Source organism: Peromyscus leucopus, chromosome 15 (genome assembly GCF_004664715.2).
Source record: "Peromyscus leucopus breed LL Stock chromosome 15, UCI_PerLeu_2.1, whole genome shotgun sequence".
NCBI classification, from domain to species: domain Eukaryota; kingdom Metazoa; phylum Chordata; class Mammalia; order Rodentia; family Cricetidae; genus Peromyscus; species Peromyscus leucopus.
In genome coordinates, this window is record NC_051076.1 from 18,371,521 (window position 1) to 18,395,818 (window position 24,298).

The 24,298-nt window shown below is 43.1% G+C and overlaps 1 protein-coding gene and 1 long non-coding RNA gene across 2 annotated transcripts in view; one reads left to right on the forward strand and one right to left on the reverse strand.

Annotated features, from left to right (window-relative positions):
- Positions 1-21,683, reverse strand: part of Acbd3 (acyl-CoA binding domain containing 3) — a 32,351-nt gene extending 10,668 nt beyond the window's left edge. Inside the window, 6 exon segments of the mRNA XM_028865441.2 lie at positions 2,231-2,405; positions 4,207-4,365; positions 6,954-7,094; positions 7,806-7,947; positions 21,321-21,473; positions 21,476-21,683. Coding sequence (XP_028721274.1) covers positions 2,231-2,405; positions 4,207-4,365; positions 6,954-7,094; positions 7,806-7,947; positions 21,321-21,473; positions 21,476-21,608 — 903 coding nt within the window. The 5' untranslated portion in view covers positions 21,609-21,683.
- Positions 20,080-20,940, forward strand: LOC119089143. The gene is made up of 2 exons (XR_005092985.1): positions 20,080-20,593; positions 20,843-20,940. It is a non-coding gene; the product is annotated as an uncharacterized LOC119089143 (long non-coding RNA).
- Positions 21,684-24,298: the final 2,615 nt, after the last annotated feature.

Consider the following 24,298-nt stretch of genomic DNA (forward strand, 5'->3'; position numbering starts at 1 on the left):
TTAAAGGTGTGTGACATAATTACCCAGCCCAAACACAAGATTTTATTTGTTTTTTTTTTTATTTTATTTTTTCCGAGACAGGGTTTCTCCATGTTTTGGTGCCTGTCCTGGATCTCCCTCTATAGACCAGGCTAGCCTTGAACTCACAGAGATCCGTCTGGCTCTGCCTCCTGAGTGCTGGGATTAAAGGCGTGCACCACCACTGCCCAACACAAGATTTTAAAATATACTCTAAGGCTTAGATTCTAAATCAATCATTTACAAGGTTAGTTTAAAAAAAAAAAAAAAGCACCAACTATTAGAAAATACATACAACCAAAACAAGTCAGTACATTCAAAACATTACAGGATGGTGGAGGAGGAGAAGGCATTCTTGGAGCTAATCATTTCTTGAAACTCTATAGTAAAATCAATAAACTCCCTTCTCTGGATCCCACGGCCTAGAACGTTCTTCTAATAGATATAGTAGGCTGCAACTATTTATATAGTGCTCCCCCATCTATCTATCTGCCTGTCTGTCTATCTATCTATCCATCCACCCCCCTCCCCACCCCATGCTTTGGGAGAAGTGTTCAAAAGGACAGGAAGATCTAGGTTTGGTAGTGCATGTTTTGTAATCCCAGCACCTGGGAGTTAAGGTTTGAGTTTCAGCCTCAGCTACACAAAATCCTGCCTTAAAACCAAAAGCAAAAAGGTACAGCAACAACACAGCAGAGCAGACGCCAGCAGAGCAGTTCATAAAGGCTAACGCTTTAGAGTAGTGAAGTTCTTTCTTCCTTCCTCTTATGTAAAATTCATTAGTAACTTAGAAAAAGAACTTGAGTGGTAATGAAACTGTAAGGCTAAATTCTCAGGCAGCCTACTGTATCTATCTATTCCCAGAAGCAACCAATTAGAGCTGGATCACACTAATTCGGAGACTTCTAATTCCATCTCTTGGATTTATCCTACCAGAATAACTCCTTCCTCATACAGTGATAGCAGCCTATGAACATGAAGTATATAACAGCAATCTATCTGATTATCTCACTGCCTGTTAACTAACCAAGAGTAGGGGTGGGTGGTAAAATACTAAAGCAGAAACAGGCTACAGACGGTGGCAAAGCATCTCTAAAAATGATGTTATTAAACTGTGGTTTAGTATCTTTCTGATCCTCTCATGGGCTATACTGAACCTATAGGCTTTTTAACATCTCACTGATTTCTAAAACTAGGGGAGAAAAGTTATTTCATTAAAAATGTTCTACCTTTCTAAAAAATATTTATTATTATATAATAAATAATGTGTGTATGCTGATTTTGTTTGTCAAAAAGTCTCACAGCCCAATATGGTAAACATTTATAAATCAATTAATTGACCTTTCTACACCCCCCTCCACCTCTCTCTCTTTCCCACTTGGAGATAGGGTCCTTCTAAAGCTGCCCAGACTAGTCTGAACTCTCAGCCACCTGGGTGGTTGGTATTACAGGTTTATACCACCAGGCCTAGCTATTATCTTCTCTTCCCTTTATAATCCTGTGAGGTCAGGAACCTGGATCTTGTGTCTCAGTTTCACAGAACTTGAGAAAAAACAGGTAATCATAGCAACAGTAGCATGTCAGAAAATCAAATGATAACAGCAGAATCAGGACAGAATCCAAGTACCATGTCTTTCACTTAAACCGCCTTCTATATTTTGGTTGTGAGCCTAGCCTTTAACAGCTGAGCCATCTCTCCAGTACAAACTATCCAAATGCTGAAGCAGATATTTAGGAATAGGACGCTAGGGAAGGAGTATATACTGTCATGAGTTATATGGATCTGGCCCAGCCTTGAGAACCAGCCTATGGCCTCATGGAAGGGAGTCCGTCCCTTTAAAGCTGTCTGATCCTCACACTGCATGTTCTGCCTGAAGGATGTTCTTACACTAAGGCTAGCTACCCAGGTCCTCCTAATTACAGGGCACTACTAGTCCATACCAGACTCACTGTTATGACACTAGACTTATACAACTCCCACACCACGATATACACATAAAAATCATTATAATACAAAGGTACATCCTCTGAGATTCAAGAGCCTGTATTTTCTCTCATAACTGCTAGTACAATGCTAGTAGACTGCCTAAAAGATCAGCTAAAGAGTTACTTTATACCTTAGAGGTAGCTGATGCAAAACCCATCCGCAACTGTTAGGAAAGAAGCTGGGTTCCATGGAAACACGCCACCTTCTCTACGGCTGCTGCCATACCTGTTGCTGTGCGAGCTGAACTTGGTACAACTGCTGCATGTACTGCTGATAGTGCTGCTCCTGCAGCTGGCGGATGAGAATCTGCTGCTGTTCGTAGTTCCCTGGGTACTGCTGGGCTGCGTACTGCTGGAACTGCACGGCAGTCTGCGAGTTTAAAGCTGCCATTATCTGCTGCCTAAAACATTAACAAATACATGCCAGTCTAACACAGGAGACTGCTCATGACAAAATGAAATGTCCTGTCCATCCTTACAGTTTATAACTTAAAAATGACTAAACTAATGAAGTTGAACAAAACCATGTGTTCCAGGCCCAGGATATTTAAGATAAAAACTGACCTCTAATTTTTTACTTAGGTTTTTCAAGGAAAGTTGTAATAGAGAATACTAAGCACATCACCACCGTCAACATCATTAATTAGTAACACTTACTGTGCTCTTTTGATGTGCCCCGCAATGTTTAAAGCATTTACATGTACCAACCCACTTAGTCTCTGATGATACCGTGAGGTTGTTTAGCAATTGCCCAAGATTTGACTGCAGCCAGATTCAAGAGCCAGGACTCAAATCTAGCTGGTCTGGCTCCAGAAACCATACCCATTCACCATGATGCTGTAAGATGATCGACTGCCATTTGGGCACGGATGGGTGTTTGACTTTGGCTATGGTTTCTCTACCTAAACAGCCCAGAACAGCACAAGGCAGGAGAACAGCTAATTGATGTTATAGGCACTCGACTTAAAGGTGCCTTTATTAAGAAGTACCGAAGATAATAAGAGCAGGGCATACTGCTTGGTTTAGTGATCTCTCTCTTCCTGCCCCCCTCTCTCCAAGGGGTCTATTATATAGAGCCCAGGCTAGCCCCAACTCAGCCTCTGAAGTGCGGGATCAAAGCTGTGTACTGCTGCACCTTGTTTGGAGAACACCAGTTTCTATTGAATTATTACAATTCTCTTTATTTTCTTTTGGAGAAAACTACATGTTCAAACCTGTTATGTGACCACTTACCAAAAACTTCAAGTCTATTTATTAAGAAATAAACAGATAAATAAAGCAAAAACTTCAGAAACTGACTAATGCACAACACTGGGTCACCTTAGGTGTTCAACTCCAAATCCAAAAGAGAATGGCTTTAAAAACCTCACTCCACAGTAGAATGAGGCCATGGATCACTTTGAGGCTAGCTACCATTGAAGGTTTTCCGAGAAACTAGCTGGAAACAGTGAGGAGAACTCACCGTACTCAAGTGTTCTGGCTTACCTTTGCTGCCACGCCACCCCTGGATCCCAGACCTCCTTTTCTGTGTTTACCTCTTTGTCTACAGCTGTCCTTTGAAAGCCAGGCCTTTCTGAGACAGCTGCTTTCAGCCTTTGCTGAATAAAGAAATGTCAGCTCCAACGTTCTGTACTGGAGCTGGGAATGGCTATCTGGTATACATGGGTTAGCCAGGTTCTAAGTCCTCACAATGTTTATCTGGGCCTCAGATTCTAGCCAGCCTCTCAGATACACAAAAAAATAGATGACACAATTCCCAGGTAAAACAGCCTTGTAAAGACAAAGAACAGAAACTGTAGAGAGCAGTGAACAGAGAGATGACTAAGAAGACTAGCGACATCGGACTCAAGACAGAGCAACTGAGCAACCTCAATCGTTGCTTCTAGTCTTCAGGGTTTACAAGCTAACCCCAAATTTCTTCAACACATTATTCTTTGGTAAAAAACAAAAGTCACTGTTAAAAATGAAAAGGAGTAGCCAGGTCCTAGTGGTACATGCTTTAATCCCAGCACTCAGGAGGCAGAGGCAGGTGGATCTCTGTGAGTTCAAGGCCAGCCTGGTCTACAGAGTGAGATCCAGGACAGGCACCAAAACTACACAGAGAAACCCTGTCTCGAAAAACCAAAAAGAAAAGAAAAGGAGCTGACAGGGTTCTCTCTCCCAGGCACAGGTCACAGGAGCATTCTAAGACACACAACTCACTTCTGCTGCTCCAGCCGAAGCCTCTCCTCCTCTATCCGCCTCCTCTCCTCTTCCTCCCGTCGAAGCCTCTCCTCCTCTTCCCGCTTCCGTTTCTCTTCTTCCTTCTGCAGACGCTCCCGCTCTTCCTCTTCACGCTGCCTTCGCTCCTCCTCCGCCTTTCTACAAGGTACAGAGCAAAGGGAATGAACTCTGCAGTCAATCTTGTTTTTAAATCACTTAAATTTCACTTCCCAGTGAAAAATAAGACAGAAATCTTTTCAGAGAATAGCAATCTGTCAAAAGTTCAAACACATAAACTTCTATATAGTAGAAACTTAAAATATGGAGTCAATCTCACAACATACATGAGTATATCAATAATAGTTATTAGATGGGTACTTTCATAGTCTTTAATGACAAAATAAGTAAAAGTAAGCAAGAATCAAAAAAGGCAACTTTCAAAGACATTACATCTGATTCAACAACGTACTATAATATATAAATCAACTCTTATGGTATTTCATTTTCATTAAGTATCAAGTCTTAGTCTGGCATGGTGGCTCTCAGCACTGGGGAGGCAGAGGCAAGCACATCTCTGTGTTCTAAGCTAACTAGAGATACATAGTGAAATCCCTTTAAAAATGGGATTGGGCCGTGGTGCCTTTAATCCTAGTGCTTGGGAGGCAGAGAAAGTCAATCTCTGAGTTTGAGCCCAGCCTGTCTACAGAGTGAGTTCTAGGACAACAAAAGCTACACACAGCTTAGAAACCCTGCTTTGAAAAAAAAGAAAGAAAAATAAATAAAAAACAATAAAAAGAGATGGGGCGGGGTGGGCTAGCGAGATAGCTCTGCAGTTAGGAGCATATACTGCTCTTTTAAGAGACCAGGATCTGGTTCCCAGCATCCACACGATGACTCACAACCATCTGTAACTCCAGTCCCAGGTGTTCCAATGCTGTTTTCTGGCTTCTGAGGATACTGCACACACAAAGACAATGCAGGCAAAATACACATACGCATAAAATAAATAAAATTAAAAAAAACAAAAACAAAAACAAAAAAACACCCGAAAACGCAAATATTTCCATTGCAGTATAAAAACGTCTCACTGTGATTATCTATGAAATATAATTTACATCACTAGGTTTGTTTGTTTCAGGCAAGGTGTCATGATATAGCCCTCCTGGCTTGGAACTTGCTATGCAGACCAGACCGGTCTTGAATTTTGAGTAATCTTCTGTCTCTGCCTTCCAAATACCAGAATTACAGAGCATGCGCCATCCAGCACAGCACTTTTATAATTTACTCATTGTCAGGCTATTTTTCCTTTATTTTTTTAGTTTACTTTTTACTTTATGTGTTTTTATTTTATGTATTTTGCTTATATGTATATCCAGGTGAACCACATGTGTGCCTGGCACTCACAGACGCCAAGAGAGGGTGGAACTGGAGTTATAGATAGTTGTCAGTCTCCTCCACATGGGTGCTAAGAATCGAACCCAGGACCTCTGGAAGAGCAGTTAATTCTCTTGACCACTGAACCATCTCTCCAGCCCCCTAAATGGTTATTTCTAACCTAGGATAAGTAGGAAATCAGAGGCCCAGCTATTTCTAAAGTATATCAATCTGAGGAACATCAGTGTTATTCTTTACTGATTTCATTACTGAAGACACTCAGATGATCAAAGTTGTTAAAAAAACAAAACAAAATAACAACAACAAACCCTCAAAATAACAGGGGTAGTGTAGCTAGAGTTTACCTGCCTTGCCCACAGTCAGGACGAATCTTTGTCACCCACCAGTCCCACAGCCGCTCAGACCCAACCAAGTAAACACAGAGACTTATATTGCTTACAAACTGTATGGCCGTGGCAGGCTTCTTGCTAACTGTTCTTATAGCTTAAATTAATCCATTTTTATAAATCTATACCTTGCCACGTGGCTCATGGCGTATCGGCATCTTTACATGCTGCTTGTCCTGGCGGTGGCTGGCAGTGACTCCTTCTGCCTTCCTGTTCTTTCTTTTCTCCTCTCTGTTAGTCCCGCCTATACTTCCTGCCTAGCCACTGGCCAATCAGTATTTTATTTATTGACCAATCAGAGCAACACATTTGCCATACAGAACATCCCACAGCAGGGTAGGGTCACAAGACAGCTGTGTGCCACCACACTAAGCTAAGATCTAATTCATAACAACAGAGAATTTCAGAAACATAAACAGTGACCTCAGCAGCATCTACTCCAAATGCTAGAAATAACAAACAAGCTATCTAGGATCCAAAGCCCCACATGTCCATGTAAACCCTCCACAGAGCACAGTTAAAACCACGAAATGGAACAGGAACACTCCAGAAGACAGAAGCAAATGGTATGTCAGACCAGAAAATAGGGAGGAAGGAGTGGATGAACTCATGGTCGAGCTTGTTCAAAAGCTTATTGCAGTGAGACAAAAGTAGCCAGGGGTGGCAGTCCATAGGGGCAATCCCAGCACTCAGGAGGCCATTCTGGGCTACACAGCAAGACTCTGCCTCGAAGGAAAAAGAAGACAATGCTGCTGTAGATGGAGGTTCATTTTAACCGGTGTAACAGAAGGAAGCAGCCCCTTTCCTTCAAACTTAATGAAAACCTGCTCACATCAGAAGTTTTGAAAAGCTGCCACAAGAAGTGGAAGTGAGGAAGAAAAGAAAGATACCTGCTCTAGAACAAATACTCCACAGAGCAAAAGCATCAGTGCTCAATGGCCCCACTACCATGCCCTGTGACATCACCTTCTTTTTTCTTCTTCTTCCTTCTCTATTCTGTGGGAAGCAACATATGCTGAAAGGAGAGGACAACACCTATTTAGAAGCTTCACAAACTCTACCATGGCATCCTCTTTGGACATGTTTCCCAGGGCCGCCCATTCTCTCCTGCAAAGAATAAAAAGAACAGTTACCTTCCCTTAGCAAAATGAGAATCTATTTAATTAAACCTATATGAAAAATACTCAACTACAATTACTAGAAGCAAAAAGTTTAGAATGTTAAGTTTCAACAAACCTATACTAATATATTAAGATGCCATAAACATTCCAAAATACAAATGCATTTTGATTATTCACACTTGTCAAAAAGCAACCTATAGTTTATTTTCTTTATATATTTTAGCTTGAACTGAACTAAACACTCCATTTTCTGGCACAATTATGTATGTCTCAATAAGGGAGTCAATCGTATGTATTTTACAGTTTTATGCTGATGGGAGTTTGGCCTACATGTTTACCTGTGCACCCCTCACAGGCTCGGTGCCCCTGGAAGACAGAAGAGGGCCCCAGATGCCCTGAAACTGGAAGTAGAGATGGTTTGATTCTTAACAGCTCTTAACAAATGAGCCATCTCTCCAGCCCTAGTATAGCAGTACAGGTTTCAAATCTGTCTTCAATATTATTTAGGAAGAGTCCGATGAAATTGTACTTGCCTTATGTTCATAAGCAGTTAAGTAAACTTCTTCCATTATGAGCAAAATCAATGTCTCATTTGCTATGCTACACTAAGAAGTTAACTATTTACACCTTAAGCAATTCACATCATGCCTCTTTCTAACACCATTATTAAATTTACTAAACAAAAAACACTTGTTACCTCCTATCATTCCCCAACACATCGAAGAATCCAACCTCAGGGGAAGTGTCTGGGTTATACGGGCCCAGGAGAACCTGCTTATGCAGTGCCACAAACTTCAGTTTCTCTTCGTAAGTTGGATGAAAAGCTTTGCCATCTTTTACTGAAAGAGGAGAAAGTTAAATAATTGGTATTGGCAAAATATACATTTTCAGCACTGGAAAGGTATTGAAGTTTGCTATTGAGTCAATAACTGCCTGTTATGTAAAATGGAAAAAAACTTAAAAAAAAAAAAACCAAATTACCTATAACAGATAAAAGCAGTATATTAAGACTGTTATTTTATATACTAATTTTTTTAAAAGGTTTATTTATTTATTATGTATACAGTGTTTTGTCTGCATTGTGTCCCTGCAGGCCAGCAGAGGGCACCAGATCTCATTACAGATGGTTGTGAGCCACCATGTGGTTGCTGGGAATTGAACTCAGGACCTCTGGAAGAACAGTCAGTGCTCTTAACCTCTGAGCCATCTCTCCAGCCCCTATATACTAAATTTTAATAGTCAGGGCCTAAAATAGAAATCCTTTATAGAAGATTTTCTCTTCTTCCTCCCCACTTCATTTTTTTCTGTAAGTCAGGTCTTACTAATATAGCTCAGGGTGGTTTCTAGCTCTTCATGCAGCCCAAGCAGGCCTCAAACTCAGTCCTGATCCAGCCCCTAAACACTGAGATTGCAGGCATGTGCCACCACATCCAGCTTGAACTGTATTTTTATTGAACAACTATCATTATTTATGTTAAAGTCACCATAGAGAAACACATCTGTCAAACTGCATACAGGCTTGCAAACAGTATCATTTGAACATCTAGACAGACATTAAAAATACACATAAAAAATGCCCTCCCTCCCATGGTTTTTCTGTGTAGCCTTTGCTGTCTTGGAACTCATTCTGAGTGCTGAGATTTTTTTTTTTTTCAAGACAAGGTTTCTCTGTATAGCTTTGGAACCTTTCTCTGTCCTGGAACTCACTCCATGGACCAGGCTGGCCTCGAACTCACAGGGATCTGCCTGTTTCTGCCTCCCGAGTGCTAGAATTAAAGGCATACACCACCACCTGGTTTAGATGCTTATTTTTATTGTTGTTTCCTCCTTTGTGAAATGGTCTCATTATGTAGCACTGGCTGGCCTGGAACTCACAATGTAGAATCAGGTTGGCTAGAACCTCAGATTTGCCTGCTTCTGCCACCCAGATAAATGATTTTTTTTAAATGATTAAAAAAAAAAATCCACAAAACAAAAACAATTTTAATCACTTTGAACAGGACCATGCATTAACAAAATAATATACTTTGGAAAGCCGTGTTTAACGTATAACCACTCTAATGAGGTGGTATGATGTTTTGGCAGGGGCTTCGGAATCAGATGGACTGAGTTTAAATCTCATCTTAGACATTTCTGAGCTGTTGGATGAGTTACTTTCTTAGTTTAGACATCAATAAAAGGAAGGTTACATTGCACTTTCAGAGGTTAATAGTACATTATTTTTAATATCAACTGTGTGATTCTTTTTCCTTATCATTGGCTCTGGTAGGCTTCCATATGGACAATTAAGGAAGAAGACAGCCAGGCATGGTGGTGCATAGTTTCAATCCCAGCACTCAGGAGGCAGAGGTAGGTGGATCCAGTTTGAGGCCAGCCTGGTCTACAGAGTTCCAGGAGAGTCAGGGCTACACAGAGAAACCCAGTTTCTATAACCTCTACTGGGTTTCTCTAACACCAGTTGAGACAGGAGGATCAACCTGAGTTTGAGGACAGTATAAGCTACACAGTGAATTCAAGGCCAGTCTAAGAGTGAGACTGTGTCTCTGGAAAATAAATAAAATAACAAAGTAAACAAAAAAGGAAGGCAGAATTAAGTTAGTTTGACAAAAAAAAAAAAAAAAAAAGACCTAACCATTACCAATATTCAAAACAGTAATAAACCTGGGTCCTGGTAAAATGAGAAATCTTTAAATAACCTCCCAATTATAGTAACGTTCCTAATAGTTTTTTGGTTGGTTCTAGTAAAAATGGACTACCAAAATTCAAAAGCCCCAGCTGGCAAGATCAGCTGAGCAGATAATCTGGCAAACTGAGTTTTATCCCTAGAATCCACAGACTGGAAGGAAAGAATCAACTCCCTCAAATTGTCCTCTGACCACACACATGACACTGCCCTCCTCTGCATAAATATACAAAAATTAAGTATAACCATGTACAAATTTCATCCATACACATAGTGGTGATCAAAATAAAATCACTGAAGAGTAAGAACATGAGTTAATTATGAACAGGAAGCTTAGTGAAGAAGAAATACAGAGGTTGCCAACGAACATCTAAAATGGTATTCAACTTCACTCATCAAAGAAATTGAAATTAAAACCATTACATACCAACACATCCCTACACATTCAGCTTTTAAAAAGCCAGACATTATCAAGAGTTGAAAAGAAGGGCTGGGGAACTGGCTCAGTAGTTAAGAGCACTGACTGCTCTTCCAGAGGACATGGGCTCCATTTCCAGCATGCTGACTCACAACCATCTGTAACTCCAGTTCCAGGGAATCCAATGCCCTCTTTTGGTCTCTGCAGGCATCAGGCATGCATGTGGTACAGAGATATAAATTCAGACAAAACACCCACATACATAAAAGTAAAAAAAAAAAAAGTTGGTGCCACCCACCTTTAATTCCAGCATTGGTGAGGCAGAGGCAGGAGGATCTCTGTGAGTTCAGGGCCAGCCTAGTCTGTGTAGTGAGCCAGGATAGTTGAGGCTACACACTGAGATCTTGTTTCAGAAAAAAGCAAGTGGTAAAAAAAAAAATCACCATAAAAATATTTCATCAGTCCTAAACCCTCTCCCATACACAAGCACACATTGCACACAGTCTTTAATTATCTCTAAAGTGAAATTAGGCTTTATAATACACCTTACATGGATGCAAAGCAAAAGACCTCAAAGAGTCACACCAAGGAGATGAGTCTCAAGGAGATAAGGACTAGGAGGGAGGCGATGCCTCTAGAGAATGTAGTAGCATTTACTCCCTGTACTATTTATTATCATAATAAAACATCGGGAGGGATATAACTCTTCAGAGGAGATGCCTCTAGAGAAGGGGCTGATGAAACTGGAGGGGAACTTCACAAAATTTCCCCGTATGTGACTGAAATTTTTTTCTAACAAGAGTAAAATTATGCAACATTTGAAACAAATACTAATTTTAGTATTTCTGTGCATGTGTGTGTTCTCTCCTACCTTTATGTAGGATATAGGTATGGAACTCAGGTCTTCAGGCATGCAGAGCAAGAACTTTTATCCACCAAGCTGTGGAGCCATTTCAATGGGCCCCCAGCACTCCCCCCAAAAAAGCTTTTAAAGATTTTTTTTTTTAATTTTGTGTGCACACATGCATGTGCTCATGTACACATGTGCATCTGAGTGCAGATGACTGGAGGCCAGGGCACTGGATCCCCGAGAGCTGGAGTCACAAGCAGCTGCATGCTGCCCACTCTTGGTGGTCCTCTGCGTGCTGCATCTTTAATCACTGAGCCGTCTTCTGCACACACACTCACACTCAAATACCTTCTGAAAGAAACTGTGGGACCAGGGAGAGGGCTCAGTGCTTAAGAGCATGTGCTACTCTTCCAAAGGATCTAGGCTCAGTTCCAGCACCCACCACCCAGCTCATAACCACCTGTAACTCCAACTCCAGTGCTCTCTTCCAGACTCCGAGGGCAACTCTTACAATGTTATTTTAATCAATGGTGCTCATTACTGAGACGTCTGTGGATGTATGTCCATGTGCACACATATGCACATGTGGAGGCTAGAAGTTAATATCCAGTGTTTTCCTCTGTTACTCTCCACCTTATTTCTGGAGGGCCAGCAAGCCTCACAGAGCCTCCTGTCTTGGCCTTCCCAGTACTGGGATTACAGGCACACTACCAGCCCAGCTTTTACACGGATGCTAGAGATCTGAACTCAGTCAGGTACTCACACTTGCTTGGCAAACACTTTACCAACAAAGCTACTCTTCAACACTACATAAGATCTTTTTAAAATTTGCTCAACTTAATACAAATTTTACTTTTGTGCTACATGCCAACAATTTATTGTTCTTAGAGTTTATAAAGTATTGAAGTTCGATTAAAGACCTGTAATTTTTCTAATATTCAGGAAGTTCAGGAAGGATAGTAAACTCAAGACCAGCCTGGACTACCTGAGACCCTCTATCAAAAGAACAAAGCAAAGCAAAATAAATAAAAACCTGTAAACTGGCACGCCTTTAATCCCAGTACTTGGGAGGCAGATCCCTGTGAATTCAGCCTGGTCTACAAAGCAAGTTCCTGGACAGAAATGGGCTACTATACAGAGAAACCCTGTCTCGAAAAACAAAAACAAAAAATTAAAAATTGAAACAAACAAAAAAACAAACAAACCCCAATCAACCACCCTGTAATTTGGCAAATCAGTGAATGACTGATTCTAGAAACATCCTCAGGGCTTATAAACAAACATATTTGTAATCCCTGTTCCTGGGAGGCTGAGGCAGAAAAATTTTGAGTTTAAAGACAGTTTGGACTATACAGTGAAATTCTGCTTCAAAAAAAAAAAAAAATAGACATACATACTTTACATATATATAACTGCAAACAAGTTGTTACCCAATTATATTGAGATTAAAAAAAATACTTAGGGTTTACAGAGACAATATGAAGGCTGTGAGTTTAAGGTCAGCTGGGGATATGCAGTGAATCCCAGGACAGCTTGGGCTAGAGTGGTATCTTGTCTCAAAAAAAAAAAATAAATAAAATAAAATAAACCTCTATATTATCATTTGCATAAACACTAATAAGCCTAAGTGTGGTGGTTTGAATAAGTATGGCCCCCCTAGACTCATGTATTTGAATGCTTGGCCTATACAGAGTAGTACTCTTAGGAGCTGTGGCCTTGTTGGAGGAAGTGTGTCACTGTGAGGGCAGGCTTTGAGGTCTCAAATGGTTAAGCTATACCCAGCATGAGACTCAGTTCAATTTCTGTTGCTTGCAGATCAAGATGTAGAGCTCTCAGCTACCTCTCCAGCACCACGTCTGCCCGTGTGCTGCCATGCTTCTTCCTGCCATGACCATAATGGACTGAACCTCTGAAACTGTAAGCCAGCTAATTGTTTTCCTTTATAAGAGTCGCTGTGGTCACAGCGTCTCCTCACTGCCATAAACCCTAACTAAGACACTAAGACTTGTCCTTTTAAGAGCCAAAGCGGTCGACAGGCAGCCTTTAGGACAAAACTGACAGATTAATCGTTCTCCACAAAACAAACTAACCCTGACAACGGGTAGTTCAAAAACAGGGCTAGAGCAATGGTGCAGAGGGTCAATTCAGCACTGCCACCAGGCCTGACGAGCTGAGTTTAATCCCGGACCATGTGGTGGAAGGAGAGACATGATTCTTGCAAGTTGTCCCCGATCTCTACATGCATGTCGTGGCCAATGTTCTAGGCTAGTTACCCTTGCTTAGCCAATCCTACTTCATAAAAACTATAAACACAGACAAAGTTATTAAACATTTTCAACATCAATTTTGTCACCGATAAAACAGAGGTAATACTTCAGGTTCTTGTGAATGCTGTAAGTAACCCATTTCCGAGTCTGCACAGAGCAGACCCCGACTAAACAACAACCACAGCAGTGACAGCAGTGACAGCAGTGACAGCAGTGGGAGGGATTCGAGTCCCCACCTGACACAAGTCACTCTCTTCCCAGAGTTCCATCTCATTATTGGCTCTGATGATGAGCCTCAACAAAGACAACATGGAGGGCTTTCTTTCTCACTACAGATACTACGTAGTTTCACCAAAGCAGCCCAAGGTCAAAGGTTTTCTTTCACAGCTAAATCACACTGTTGACTCACTAAAAATATACTGAACATAGTCTGTCAAGATGATTAAAACTAAAACTGTATCTCTAGCCAGGTATGGTAGCACACACCTTTAATCCCAGCCCTCAGAAGGCAGAGGCAGGCAGATTTCTGTGAGTTCCAGGCAAATCCAAACCACACAGTAAGTTTCAGGACAGTCAGAGCTACACAGCGAGACCCTGTCTCAAATGGCAACCACAAACAAGTATCTCCGAGTTGTACTGAGAAAAAAATTAGCAACCTCTTCAACTACTTGTTCTTGAGATCCTATCTCAAGTAGCCCAGGCTTGCCTGACCTCCCTTTGTAGCAGAGATGATCTTGAACTTCTGATCCTCCTGAGTACTGAGAATACCCAGTTTAAATTCTTATAGTACGATAAGAAAGCAATACAGTACAGCATTCGAGTCAGTGAATATGAAATACTTTGACTTAAAATTGCAAGGGACCACCCCAATTAATGTTATAACCAATATTTAACTATTTGCCTCTTTTTCAACAGCACATGTAGACAGAATACTGTCAGGTACTCTGCTGAAAGAGACTGTGAAAGAGAGGGATCCTTAATACCATTTAAGAAGAAGAGTACCCAGTTCAAACAAGGAATATTCAAGGTTTAAACAATGATGGAAGAAAGAAAACAAAAAACAAACAAACTGCCTGGCAGTGCTGACTGAGTCAATGTGGTGCTCTCAGAAGTAACAAGTATCCTGCTAGGTGTTGGCCACAGAAGTTATTCACCTTGTCAAAGTTCTTCAAGCAACACACTTGAAATTTCTGTATTTTCCCCCATCTATCAGGCAAGTGTTAAAACTGTTTACATAAAAAATGTAGCCAGGCAGGTGTAGTAGTACATCCTAAACCTCAGTACTCCGGAAGCTGAGGCAGGATCCTAAGTTCAAGGCCATCCACAGAAGCAGAAAGTTTAAGGACAGTAAGGCCTTGGTGCAAAACAAAACCAAGCCCAAGAACTAGTCGGTCAGTGGCCTAGCACAAGCAAGGCCTGGGTTTGCTCCACAACTGTTCAAAAAAATAAACAACAAAAACCAGCAATAACAACAAAACCTATACATACTTCTGAGTCTAGTCAAATCAAAATTTTAGTTCCTATCCAATTTAATGTGAACTTGAAGGTTAGGATTTTTAAGGTCTGTACATGTATCTAAATTATTATATACTTGTGTGCCTAAAGTAAGACAATTAATTAGTAAAGGGAAAAGTAAACTCCAACTGTAACAAGTTCCAGAGCAACAATTAGAATTGTCTGAGGCTAGTCCACCTGAGTGCAGGAAACATAATTATATGTTACTAATTAATAAGTTATAGCTATCCATTATTTGAAAACATTAATTAAGCCATTTGTTAAAGTTGTTATAAATGCTTATTTTTTAATGAATAATTTATTTTCAGACAGGGCCTCACTATGTATCTCTGGCTGGCCTGGAACTTGCTATGTAGACCAGCCTGCTTCTGCCTCCTGAGTGCTGGGATTAAGGGTGTGTACCTCCATGTCTAGCTAATTTTATGTTTTTTTTTTTTTTTTTTGTTTTTCGAGACAGGGTTTCTCTGTGTAGCTTTGCGCCTTTCCTGGAGCTCACTTGGTAGCCCAGGCTGGGCTCGAACTCACAGAGATCCGCCTGGCTCTGCCTCCCGAGTGCTGGGATTAAAGGCGTGCGCCACCAACGCCCGGCACTAATTTTATGTTTAAAGACAGGAAACGGAACTATTTCATCAATCCATATGACTGCTATCATTAGTATAATTCTCTGCTTGTGTATAATACTATCCATACCGTAAGTGGGCATAACCAGTAGCAATGTTAGTGTAACTTTGACTACAGAATGAGACCCTGTCTCAAGAACAAAACTTAAACAATATTTTAGCCAGGTGTGGTAGCACATGGTTTTAATTCTAGGTGCTTAGGGGACAAAAGCTGGCACATTTCTGAGTTTGAAGTCAGCTTAGCCTACAAAGGGAGTTCTAGGACAGCCAGCGCTACCAAGAGAGACCTTGTCTCAAAAAAAAACCCAACCAAACCTGTTCTTGCACACGTTTATTGGGGTGGGGTCAGAGGACGCCCCGTGCAGATGGTCACTCTCTTGTGTGGTGTGTGCTCAGGTGACGACTCAGGCCTCACGTCTGGCAGCAGCACCTTCATCCACTGAGCCCTCTCACCTGCCCTTTACTCAGAATTTCAACCCCAAGGAGACGTAATGCAAAAACTCAGAGTTCTCATACTTATTTCTCAATTTAAAAAATTGTCATTTTGCCAGGGGTAGCACTGGAGAGGCAGAGGCAGGTGGATCTCTGTGAATTGAGGCCAGTCTGGCCTACATATGAGTTCCAGAACAGTTAGAACTACATAATAAAGATTTTTTTTTTTAAAAAAAATTATTTTTATTTTATGTACATTGATGTTTTGACATGGGTGTCAGGTCCCTTGGAACTGGACAATTCCAGACAGTTGTGAGCTTCCATGTGGGTGCTAGGAATTGAACCCTGGTCCTCTTAAAGAACAGTCAGTGTTCCTAACCACTAAACTATCTCTCCAGCTCCCCCCCATAATAAAGATCTTATCTCAAAAATAAACAAACTACTAAGCATCTCTCCAGCCCCGCTCACATTTACTTCTTTTCATACATTTAAAACTTCCCTTAAGATGATAATACTTTAAAAGCCAATTTGGGGGCTGGAGAGATGGCTCTGGGTTAAAGAACACTGGCTGCTCTTCCAGAAAACTCTAGTTTGGTTCTCAGCATCCACATGGCAGCTCACAACCATCTGCAACTCCAGTTCAGGGGATCTGATGCCTTCTTCTGAACTCTGCAGGTACCAGGCACCAAGTGGTGTGTACACGTACACACACACACACACACACACACACACACACACACACACAGACATAAAAATAAAATAAATCTGAAACAAACAAAACTAACTTGGATCTTTCCAATAGTTTTTAATATTTCCATGCCAAAAATATTCAAGTGATAAAGTAACTAGATAGTACTTTTGAATCATTTTCCTCAGTGTATTTTATCAGAAAGCAGGGGTCCTATCTATTTTCACCTCCTACAGTGGAAGAACTGTCTGAAACCAGACAGAGATCCAACCTTGCCTCTTTTTTTTTTTTTTTTTTTTTTTTTTTTGTTTTTCGAGACAGGGTTTCTCTGTGTAGCTTTGTGCCTTTCCTGGATCTCTCAGTGTAGACCAGGCTGGCCTCGAACTCACAAAGATCCGCCTGCCTCTGCCTCCTGAGTGCTGGAATTAAAGGCATGCGCCACCACCACCCGGCCCCAACCTTGCCTCTTATTAGAAGTGATTGAGTGGCTTGGGCCAGGTCCCTTAACTAAGAAATGTAGATAACATGGAAATCTCAGGGGAGGATTAGGTAAAAATAGTGTATACGCAACTTTTACCTAACATCTAGTAAACATCTGCACTGTAACTACTGACCACCATAAATTAATGTAACCAATTTATTAGACTAACATAATACAGTCATTTAATATTAGAGAAGGAAAAATCTAGCCCTGAATAACTCAACAAAAACAAAACATAATTCCCTAAGTTAACTCCATCCCAGAAACATAAAGCTTCAGAATTCTTTAGGACCTTAACATAAAAAGCTAAGAAAGCCCAGTTTAATCTTGCTAAAATAGAATTAAGAGCAATTTACTCAGAAAAATCTTGACTGGTTCTTCATCTAACAAAAAGCCTAAACTGTTTTACACTTCCCGTGTCCTTCCAGGATGTGAATTCAACTTTCTCCTCTCTGTATCACACTACCTCCTATTTGCCCTCTCCCAAACACACATGCCCTCTCCACTGTCCCTTCTGGAATGGCTGTTCCCTCTACCTCCACCTGTGCCTCAGCTGTCAACTAGACCTTTAGGTTGTCTGACTCCATGCTCCTTAGGAGCAAAGAGCATTGTACCATCCACACAGTCGTAATTCTCATATTAAACCTTATCCTCCATAGTAAGGGCACACACATCCCTGATGTTTAGATAGTGAAACACTAACTTAAGGTCATCATAAGGGGCATTTTCATCTATGATGTATACACACCTCATTGCCTAGGGCAGAACTCAGTGTCTTCTATGTATGTTACAAATGCTGAGCAAGCACTTTATCACTGTTACACCCCAGCCCACATCATTTCACTTTCACTTCATCAAAAAATTGAGAGGCATTGATATAAGCTCATCATTGGTCTATGATCATCACTATGACAAGTACGGAACACAGAGTCCTAGATTCCAGGCTATACTGCTGTCACGGCCTGCTTTCTCTGTCTGTCTCTCTTCCCTTGCTTTCTTTTTTTGTGTGTGTGGGTATACCTCATGTATCTATCTATCCCAGAGTGGTCTTGCGCTCACTATGTAGCTATGAATGACCTTAAACTTCAGGTCCACCTCCTGAGTGCTGTGATTACAGGCTTGTACACCTTGCTTACATGGTACTGGCGATGGAACCCAGGTCCTAAAGCCAGATAGGTAAGCAGCACTCTACTAACTGAGCTACATCCCAGGCCCCTCCAGCTATTTTCAATAGAGGTTAATCTTGCTTTCAAGATTCATACTTAGTGCATAGAAGATAAAATATAATTTAAAAAAAATTATGAGCCGGGTGGTTGTGGAACACACCTTTAATCCAGCACTCAGGAGGCAGAGGCAGGTGATCTCTGTGAGTTTGAGGCCAGCCTGGTCTACAAAGTGAGTTCCAGGACAAATAGAGCTGTTACACAGAGAAACGCTGTCTCAAAAAAAAAAAAAAAGCTGAGACACTGGTGCAAGACTACAACTGCAATACTTATAAAAACACAGGCTTCTTTTGCTAGGAGAAAACCACACATTCAAATGAAGGCCTGACCTGGGGAGATGGCTCAGTGGGTAGAGCACTTGATGTACAAGCCTGAAGACCTGAGTTCAGATCCCCTAAATCCACATCAAGAACGACGTGGTAGTCCCATCTATAAATTGAGTGCTCCTACAGTGAGAGGCTGAGACAAGAAAACTTCCAGAAGCTCATGGGGGTAGCTAGGCTGCTCTACACAGCAGCAAAGAGATCCTACTTCAGGAACCAACACCCAGCGCTGTCCTGTGACCTCCAACACAGAGGCGTGCACATATACACACCCTCAAGAAACAAAGGCAGCATTGCTGGACTCACCCCAGTTTCTGTTAATTCTGCTTTTATATCCTTTTCCCTCTTCCAATTAGTGCCTGATACACTGCCAGCCCTCCTGTTATCTCAAATAATTCACACAGGAAAGTGCTCTGAATTGCTAAGTAGCTACTTTAGATGCTTGGATATAATTTGGAGCAATTTTGAGCACTTAATTTAGGAATTGAGCAAACTATCCCTATCAATGTACTTTCTTCTGTAAAGTGACTGATAATTTAGGCCCCTCAAATATGGGTTCTCTGAAGACCCTTGTCACTCAAAAGGCAATTTAAAATAATCTGTTTAGACCACTAAATTAAATGTGAAGCATCTAGTGTCACCTAATCCAGCTGCTTCTTTATATAGAACTTGATTCTAGTAAAGTTAGTTTTCTAGGAATTTATATAGCAACAATTTAAATTGAGGCTCATGACCCAAAACAATGCTAAATCTGCTGCCCATTATACCATTTTTTAAATTAATTAACTCATTTGTTTAGGGCTTCTTTTGTGTGTGTGATAGACCAGGCTGACCTCAGGTTCACAGAGATCCACCTGCCTCTGCCTCCCAAGTTCTGAGATTAAAGGTGTTTAACACCATGTCCAGCATTTTCATCTCTTGAAGCAGATATTGCTATTTTCAAGTAAGACCTGCTCAGATGAAATTACCCAGTTTTGTTGTTGTTGTTTTGATTTTTTTGTTACCCATGCAGCAAAATCAAGGATTAGAAGTTGGTTCTTTCTGGGTCTAGAGCCCTATTTCAGTGGTTAAGAATGGCTTAGTGCTCTTCCCAAGGACCCTTGTTCAATTTCCAGCACCCAAGTCTGTCTGTCTGTCTGTCTCTCTCACACACGAACCATTAAGTTTTTTTTAAAAAAAATAAAGTTGGTTCTTTCTTGCAGTTTATGCTATTGAAAAGCAAGTTGCAAAAAATTAACGTTTGTTGTTGTTTTTTGAGACAGGGTTTCTCTGTGTAGCCCTGGCAGTCTTAGAACTCTGTAGATCCACCTACCTCTGCCTCCAAAGTGCTGGGATTACCACCCGGCCCCAAAATGAGCTTTTAAGGGCAAGCACAGCTATGTGAACTGCACAGAAACCAGAGGATTTGTAGTTATTTACAACAAACTCTAAAATCAAGCCAGTGACTCGAGATAGTGATTCCAAACTCATTACCAACTCCTCAGCTAGAACACAGTAAGGGCTCAACTCCTTGTGCAATGGCCGCGAACAGTTCAAGGGTAAACTTTTTAAATAAAAAACAAAAAATACAATGAATGTACAGGAACCATTTAATGTTCTGGAAATGTTCATAGAATTTCACTAGTTTGTACAATTAAAGTTATTTAAAAATAAAACTACCTTAACATGGATCACAATGAATAAATAACCCAACTTCAGCTGGTAAGATATGTAATCTGAAAGTACTCTCTCTGGGAAACCGTCATAAACATGCCGTTCTGGAATGCATGTGGAACCTAGCAACCACTTTTAAAGTTGCATTTGCCCTTATCTCTCTCTCTCTCTCTACTTTCCCACTCAAGACCTAAATATCTTTAAGAATCAGGTTATTTAGTCCAGCTCTTTCCCACTGACCTCCACTGTTAACTACATGAATCACCCAGTTTTTTGCTTTTTAAAGAAAAAAGGAAGAAAACCACGACACACCGGAATTTTGCTTTAAAAAAGTTAGTTGTGGTGGTGGGGAGGGGGGAGTGGAAGAGGGGAAGGGGGAGAGGGAGAAACAGGAGGGAGGGAGAAAGGGAGGGTGTACTTTTGGGCCTTACTCGTCAGAATTCACTTACAAGGTGAAATTTCATAGTGGCCGTTATTTACTTACACAAGCAAAAAGGTATAAATGAACTCAGTATTTTACTTTCTCCTCCGCCACATCCCTACCGCCGAACGACCATGTCCTGTCCTATACATGCTCACAGTTTCCAAGAAGGCTAGAAAAGGTATGTTTGGGACCCATAGGCAATTTCCTTCCACTAAGATAAAAAGGGTTTTGGTTTTTTTTTTTTTTTTTTTTTTTTTTTTTTTTTTTTTTTTTTTTTAAAAAAAACCGGTCTGATGGGGCGAGCCACGGGAAACGGACAAACGGGGGATAAAGAGCAACAGAAAGGAGAAAGTCATCCCGGAACCGGAGCCCCTGGGAGCGCGCGCTGCTCCTTCCACTCCAGGTCACGGAAACCGGAGAACTTAAACCAGGTAACAACGCCCCAGCAACCTCAGGCGACGCGGGCTGCTAAACCAGGGTTCGAGGCCCCTCAGGGGTGTGACCGGGGTGGGGGGGACAGACCGGCGGTGACCAACTCCGGGTGCCGCCAAGGACGGCGCGGCGCTCCGGTCACCCCGGCCTTAGGTGGGTGGGGCGGGCCCGGGCGGCCCGGCAGGGGCGAGGGACCCGCTCACTTTTGAAGAAGCGCAGCGCCAGGCCGTACAGCTCCTCCAGGCCGAAGCCCCAGTGCAGCTCCATCCGCCGCGCCTCCTCGGCCGCGCCCTCGGCGGCCGCCGCCTCCCCGGGCTCCGGCGGCGGCCCCGCGGCGTCTGGGCCCCGGGCGGCCGCGGGGGCGAGGACGGCGGCGGCGGCGGCGGCAGCAGCGGAGCCCCCTCCGCGCCGGGCCGCTCCTCCGAGTCCGGGCTCAGCGTGAGGCCGTCGAGCGACACTTCGAGCTGCTCTACGTTCAGCGGCGCCGCCATCTCCGCTCGCAGCGCCTCCTCGGCGGGGACAGGCGGCGGCCACGTATCGACTTCCTGCTGACCTCTCACCTCCGCCCGCCGACACCGGAACTTCCGCTGCCGAGGCGGCTGGGGTGGGGAGGCGCCTGGTGCCCCGCCCCCGGGGCGTCTGAGTCGCGCCCCGGCCGCGTCTCCGGCTCGATCGGGACCCCACGCCCCTCTCCTCGGCCCCGGCGCCTGTCCCGCAGCGGCGTCCCCAGGGTTCCCGCGTGGGTCGGGGGCGCGGGAGGGGAAGGGCACGCCGTGCTCCGGGCGGTGGCCGAGCGCACGTCCGACCGACCCTGCTGGGGACGTCTGTGCAGAGTCGCTCTGGGCAGGGCTCTCTGCCCGCCAGTTTCTTCTGGTCGTCTCCACGGAGACTTCCAGGAGATGCCGGGCAAATGGCAGATTTTATTCCTAAGTGGGAAGCAGGGTTCTCCTCCCCCAGAGTGTTCGTTCTCACCCTCCCTTAACTGTGTTTGACTGCGTATTTGCCGTGTCGCTCAGGAGTCTGCCCTTGAACTCACTCTGTAACTCAAGTCTAGCCTCCTGCTTCGACCTCCCACGTGTTTTGACGCCAGGTGCACACCACTGGGACCAGCACTAAGGGCCGTGTGAGGCCAGTTCATTCAGCTTACCCGGGCCACAAAAGGGTAGGGCCAGAGGACAGAATCCATGCAGTGTCGGGTACAGGAAAGGACCAAGGTAGTTAAGGAGAAACAGTCTTGAGAGTACATAGCAGTCTCTTTTCTGGTTTTTTTTTTTGTTTTGTTTTTTTGTTTGTTTTGTTGTTTTTTTTTTTTGTTTGGTTTGGTTTTGGCTTTTCAAGACAAGGTCTCTCTGGCTGTCCTAGAACTCAGATCCGCCTGCGTCCACCTTGAGTACTGGGATTAAAGGCGTGTGCCCGACTGGTTTTGTTTCTGAGACAGGGTCCAGAGCTACATAACTCTGCCTGTCCTGGAACTCACTATGTAGACCAGACCAGACTGGCCTTGAACCCAGAGATCCACCTGTCTCTGCCCACCCAGAGTGTTGTCGTTGAAGGTGTGCCCGACCTTTTTTTTTTGTTTGTTTGTTCCTTGGTAGAGTCTCCCAATCACTAAAGGTGAAAAATTGTAAGCTTTTCATGTATCATACACTGAATGAAGGCACACTTCAATTACATGCAGTATCAGTTCAGGTCAACACTGACATTTAAAGACTACCTTGTGTATCAGGTACTGTGGAAAATACAAAGGTGAGTAGTTGTGGTGTCCAGCCCCAAGGCATTATGGTCCAGGAGGTGAGCCCATGCCAGAGCACTGTAGTAGGACCAGGCTGCTGGAAGGTATGACTGCCTCTGACTTTGAGCAGGTTCCCTAACTTGTCTCCTGCCTTGGAAGATGGAAATAAGCACATCCTCCACCTCTTTGTTGAGAAGACTGGACTCATGAACCTATCTGATATAAAATTAATCACTCTCGTGTCTGTGGGGCTAACACTGGTGCTAGCTGATGCTGCTGTGAAGAGGTTCTGAGGTGTGTTCTAAGTTCACAGCCATTCCTGTCCCTTGTGACAAGACACTGTCCAGGCTGTTATCTATCACAGGCCATGTAAAATGAGAGATCGAGGATGTTATCTGTCTGGTCACTTCTCTCAGCCTGTTTCTCACAGTTCTGACGGCTAAGAAGTTGATCAAGACACTGGCTATCTAGAAGGCTGGTTGTTGTGTAATAGTTTCCTCCAAGATTAAAACAGTCCATCCTGCAGGAAGCTCCTTAAGCAGGAAGGTGAACAACTCAAAACAGCTTCCGAAGTCCCAGGAACTGACCAGATTCACGAGGCCCCTCCCTGCCTGAGTATACAGTTAAAGCTGAAATACCCCTCAGATCTAGAAAGCTGTGCTGTAAAGTCTCAGACAAACCAAGCAGCCGAGAAAACCAGCCATCCTGCCCGGAAGAGGTTTAGAGCAACTGAGGCACCGGGAGGGACCCTCTTCTGCCTGCTGAGCTGCCCGCAGGCTGTGCAGTGGGCTGCAGGGTCCTGTCTTTGTGAGCTGTTACCCGCCCTGGGGTGGGCCCTGGTGATAGAGCTGTCTTTGAGTCGTTTCTGCCCCGTATTCCTGTAAGTAACTTCAATAAAACTTATGGTTCACTAAGTTGGACTTTGGTGGTATCCGTGCTTTGTCTGCCATGGGCTCCATATCAGAGGTGAGTAGACCTGTGTGGTTCATCTTCCCAGGAAGGCTTTGTCACACACACTGGTAAGGGCCCACTTTCTGCTCCCCAGGCATCCAGGTCTTGCTGTATTCTCTCATGGTAGGAGGAGCAGGACAGCTCTTTGGGGCCTCTAACGAAGGATGATTATCTTATGCGGGTGATACCCTTGTGACCAATCACCTCCCCAACGCTCTTCCTTACAGTGCCATTACATCAGGTTAGATCTTAACATGAATTTGGGGGAACATGACGTTCAGTCTGCAACAGCACAGCAGTGTGTGTGTGTGTGTGTGTGTGTGTGTGTGTGTGTGTGTGTGTGTGTGTTTATACAGAAGAAGAGGCTGGACATTGCCGCAAATAGCTGTCATCCCAGCATGTGGAGATGAAGGTAGAAGGATCAAGAGTTTAAGGCTGGGCTGGAGAGATGGCTCAGCGGTTGAGAGGTCTTCCAGAGGACCTGGGTTCAATTCCCAG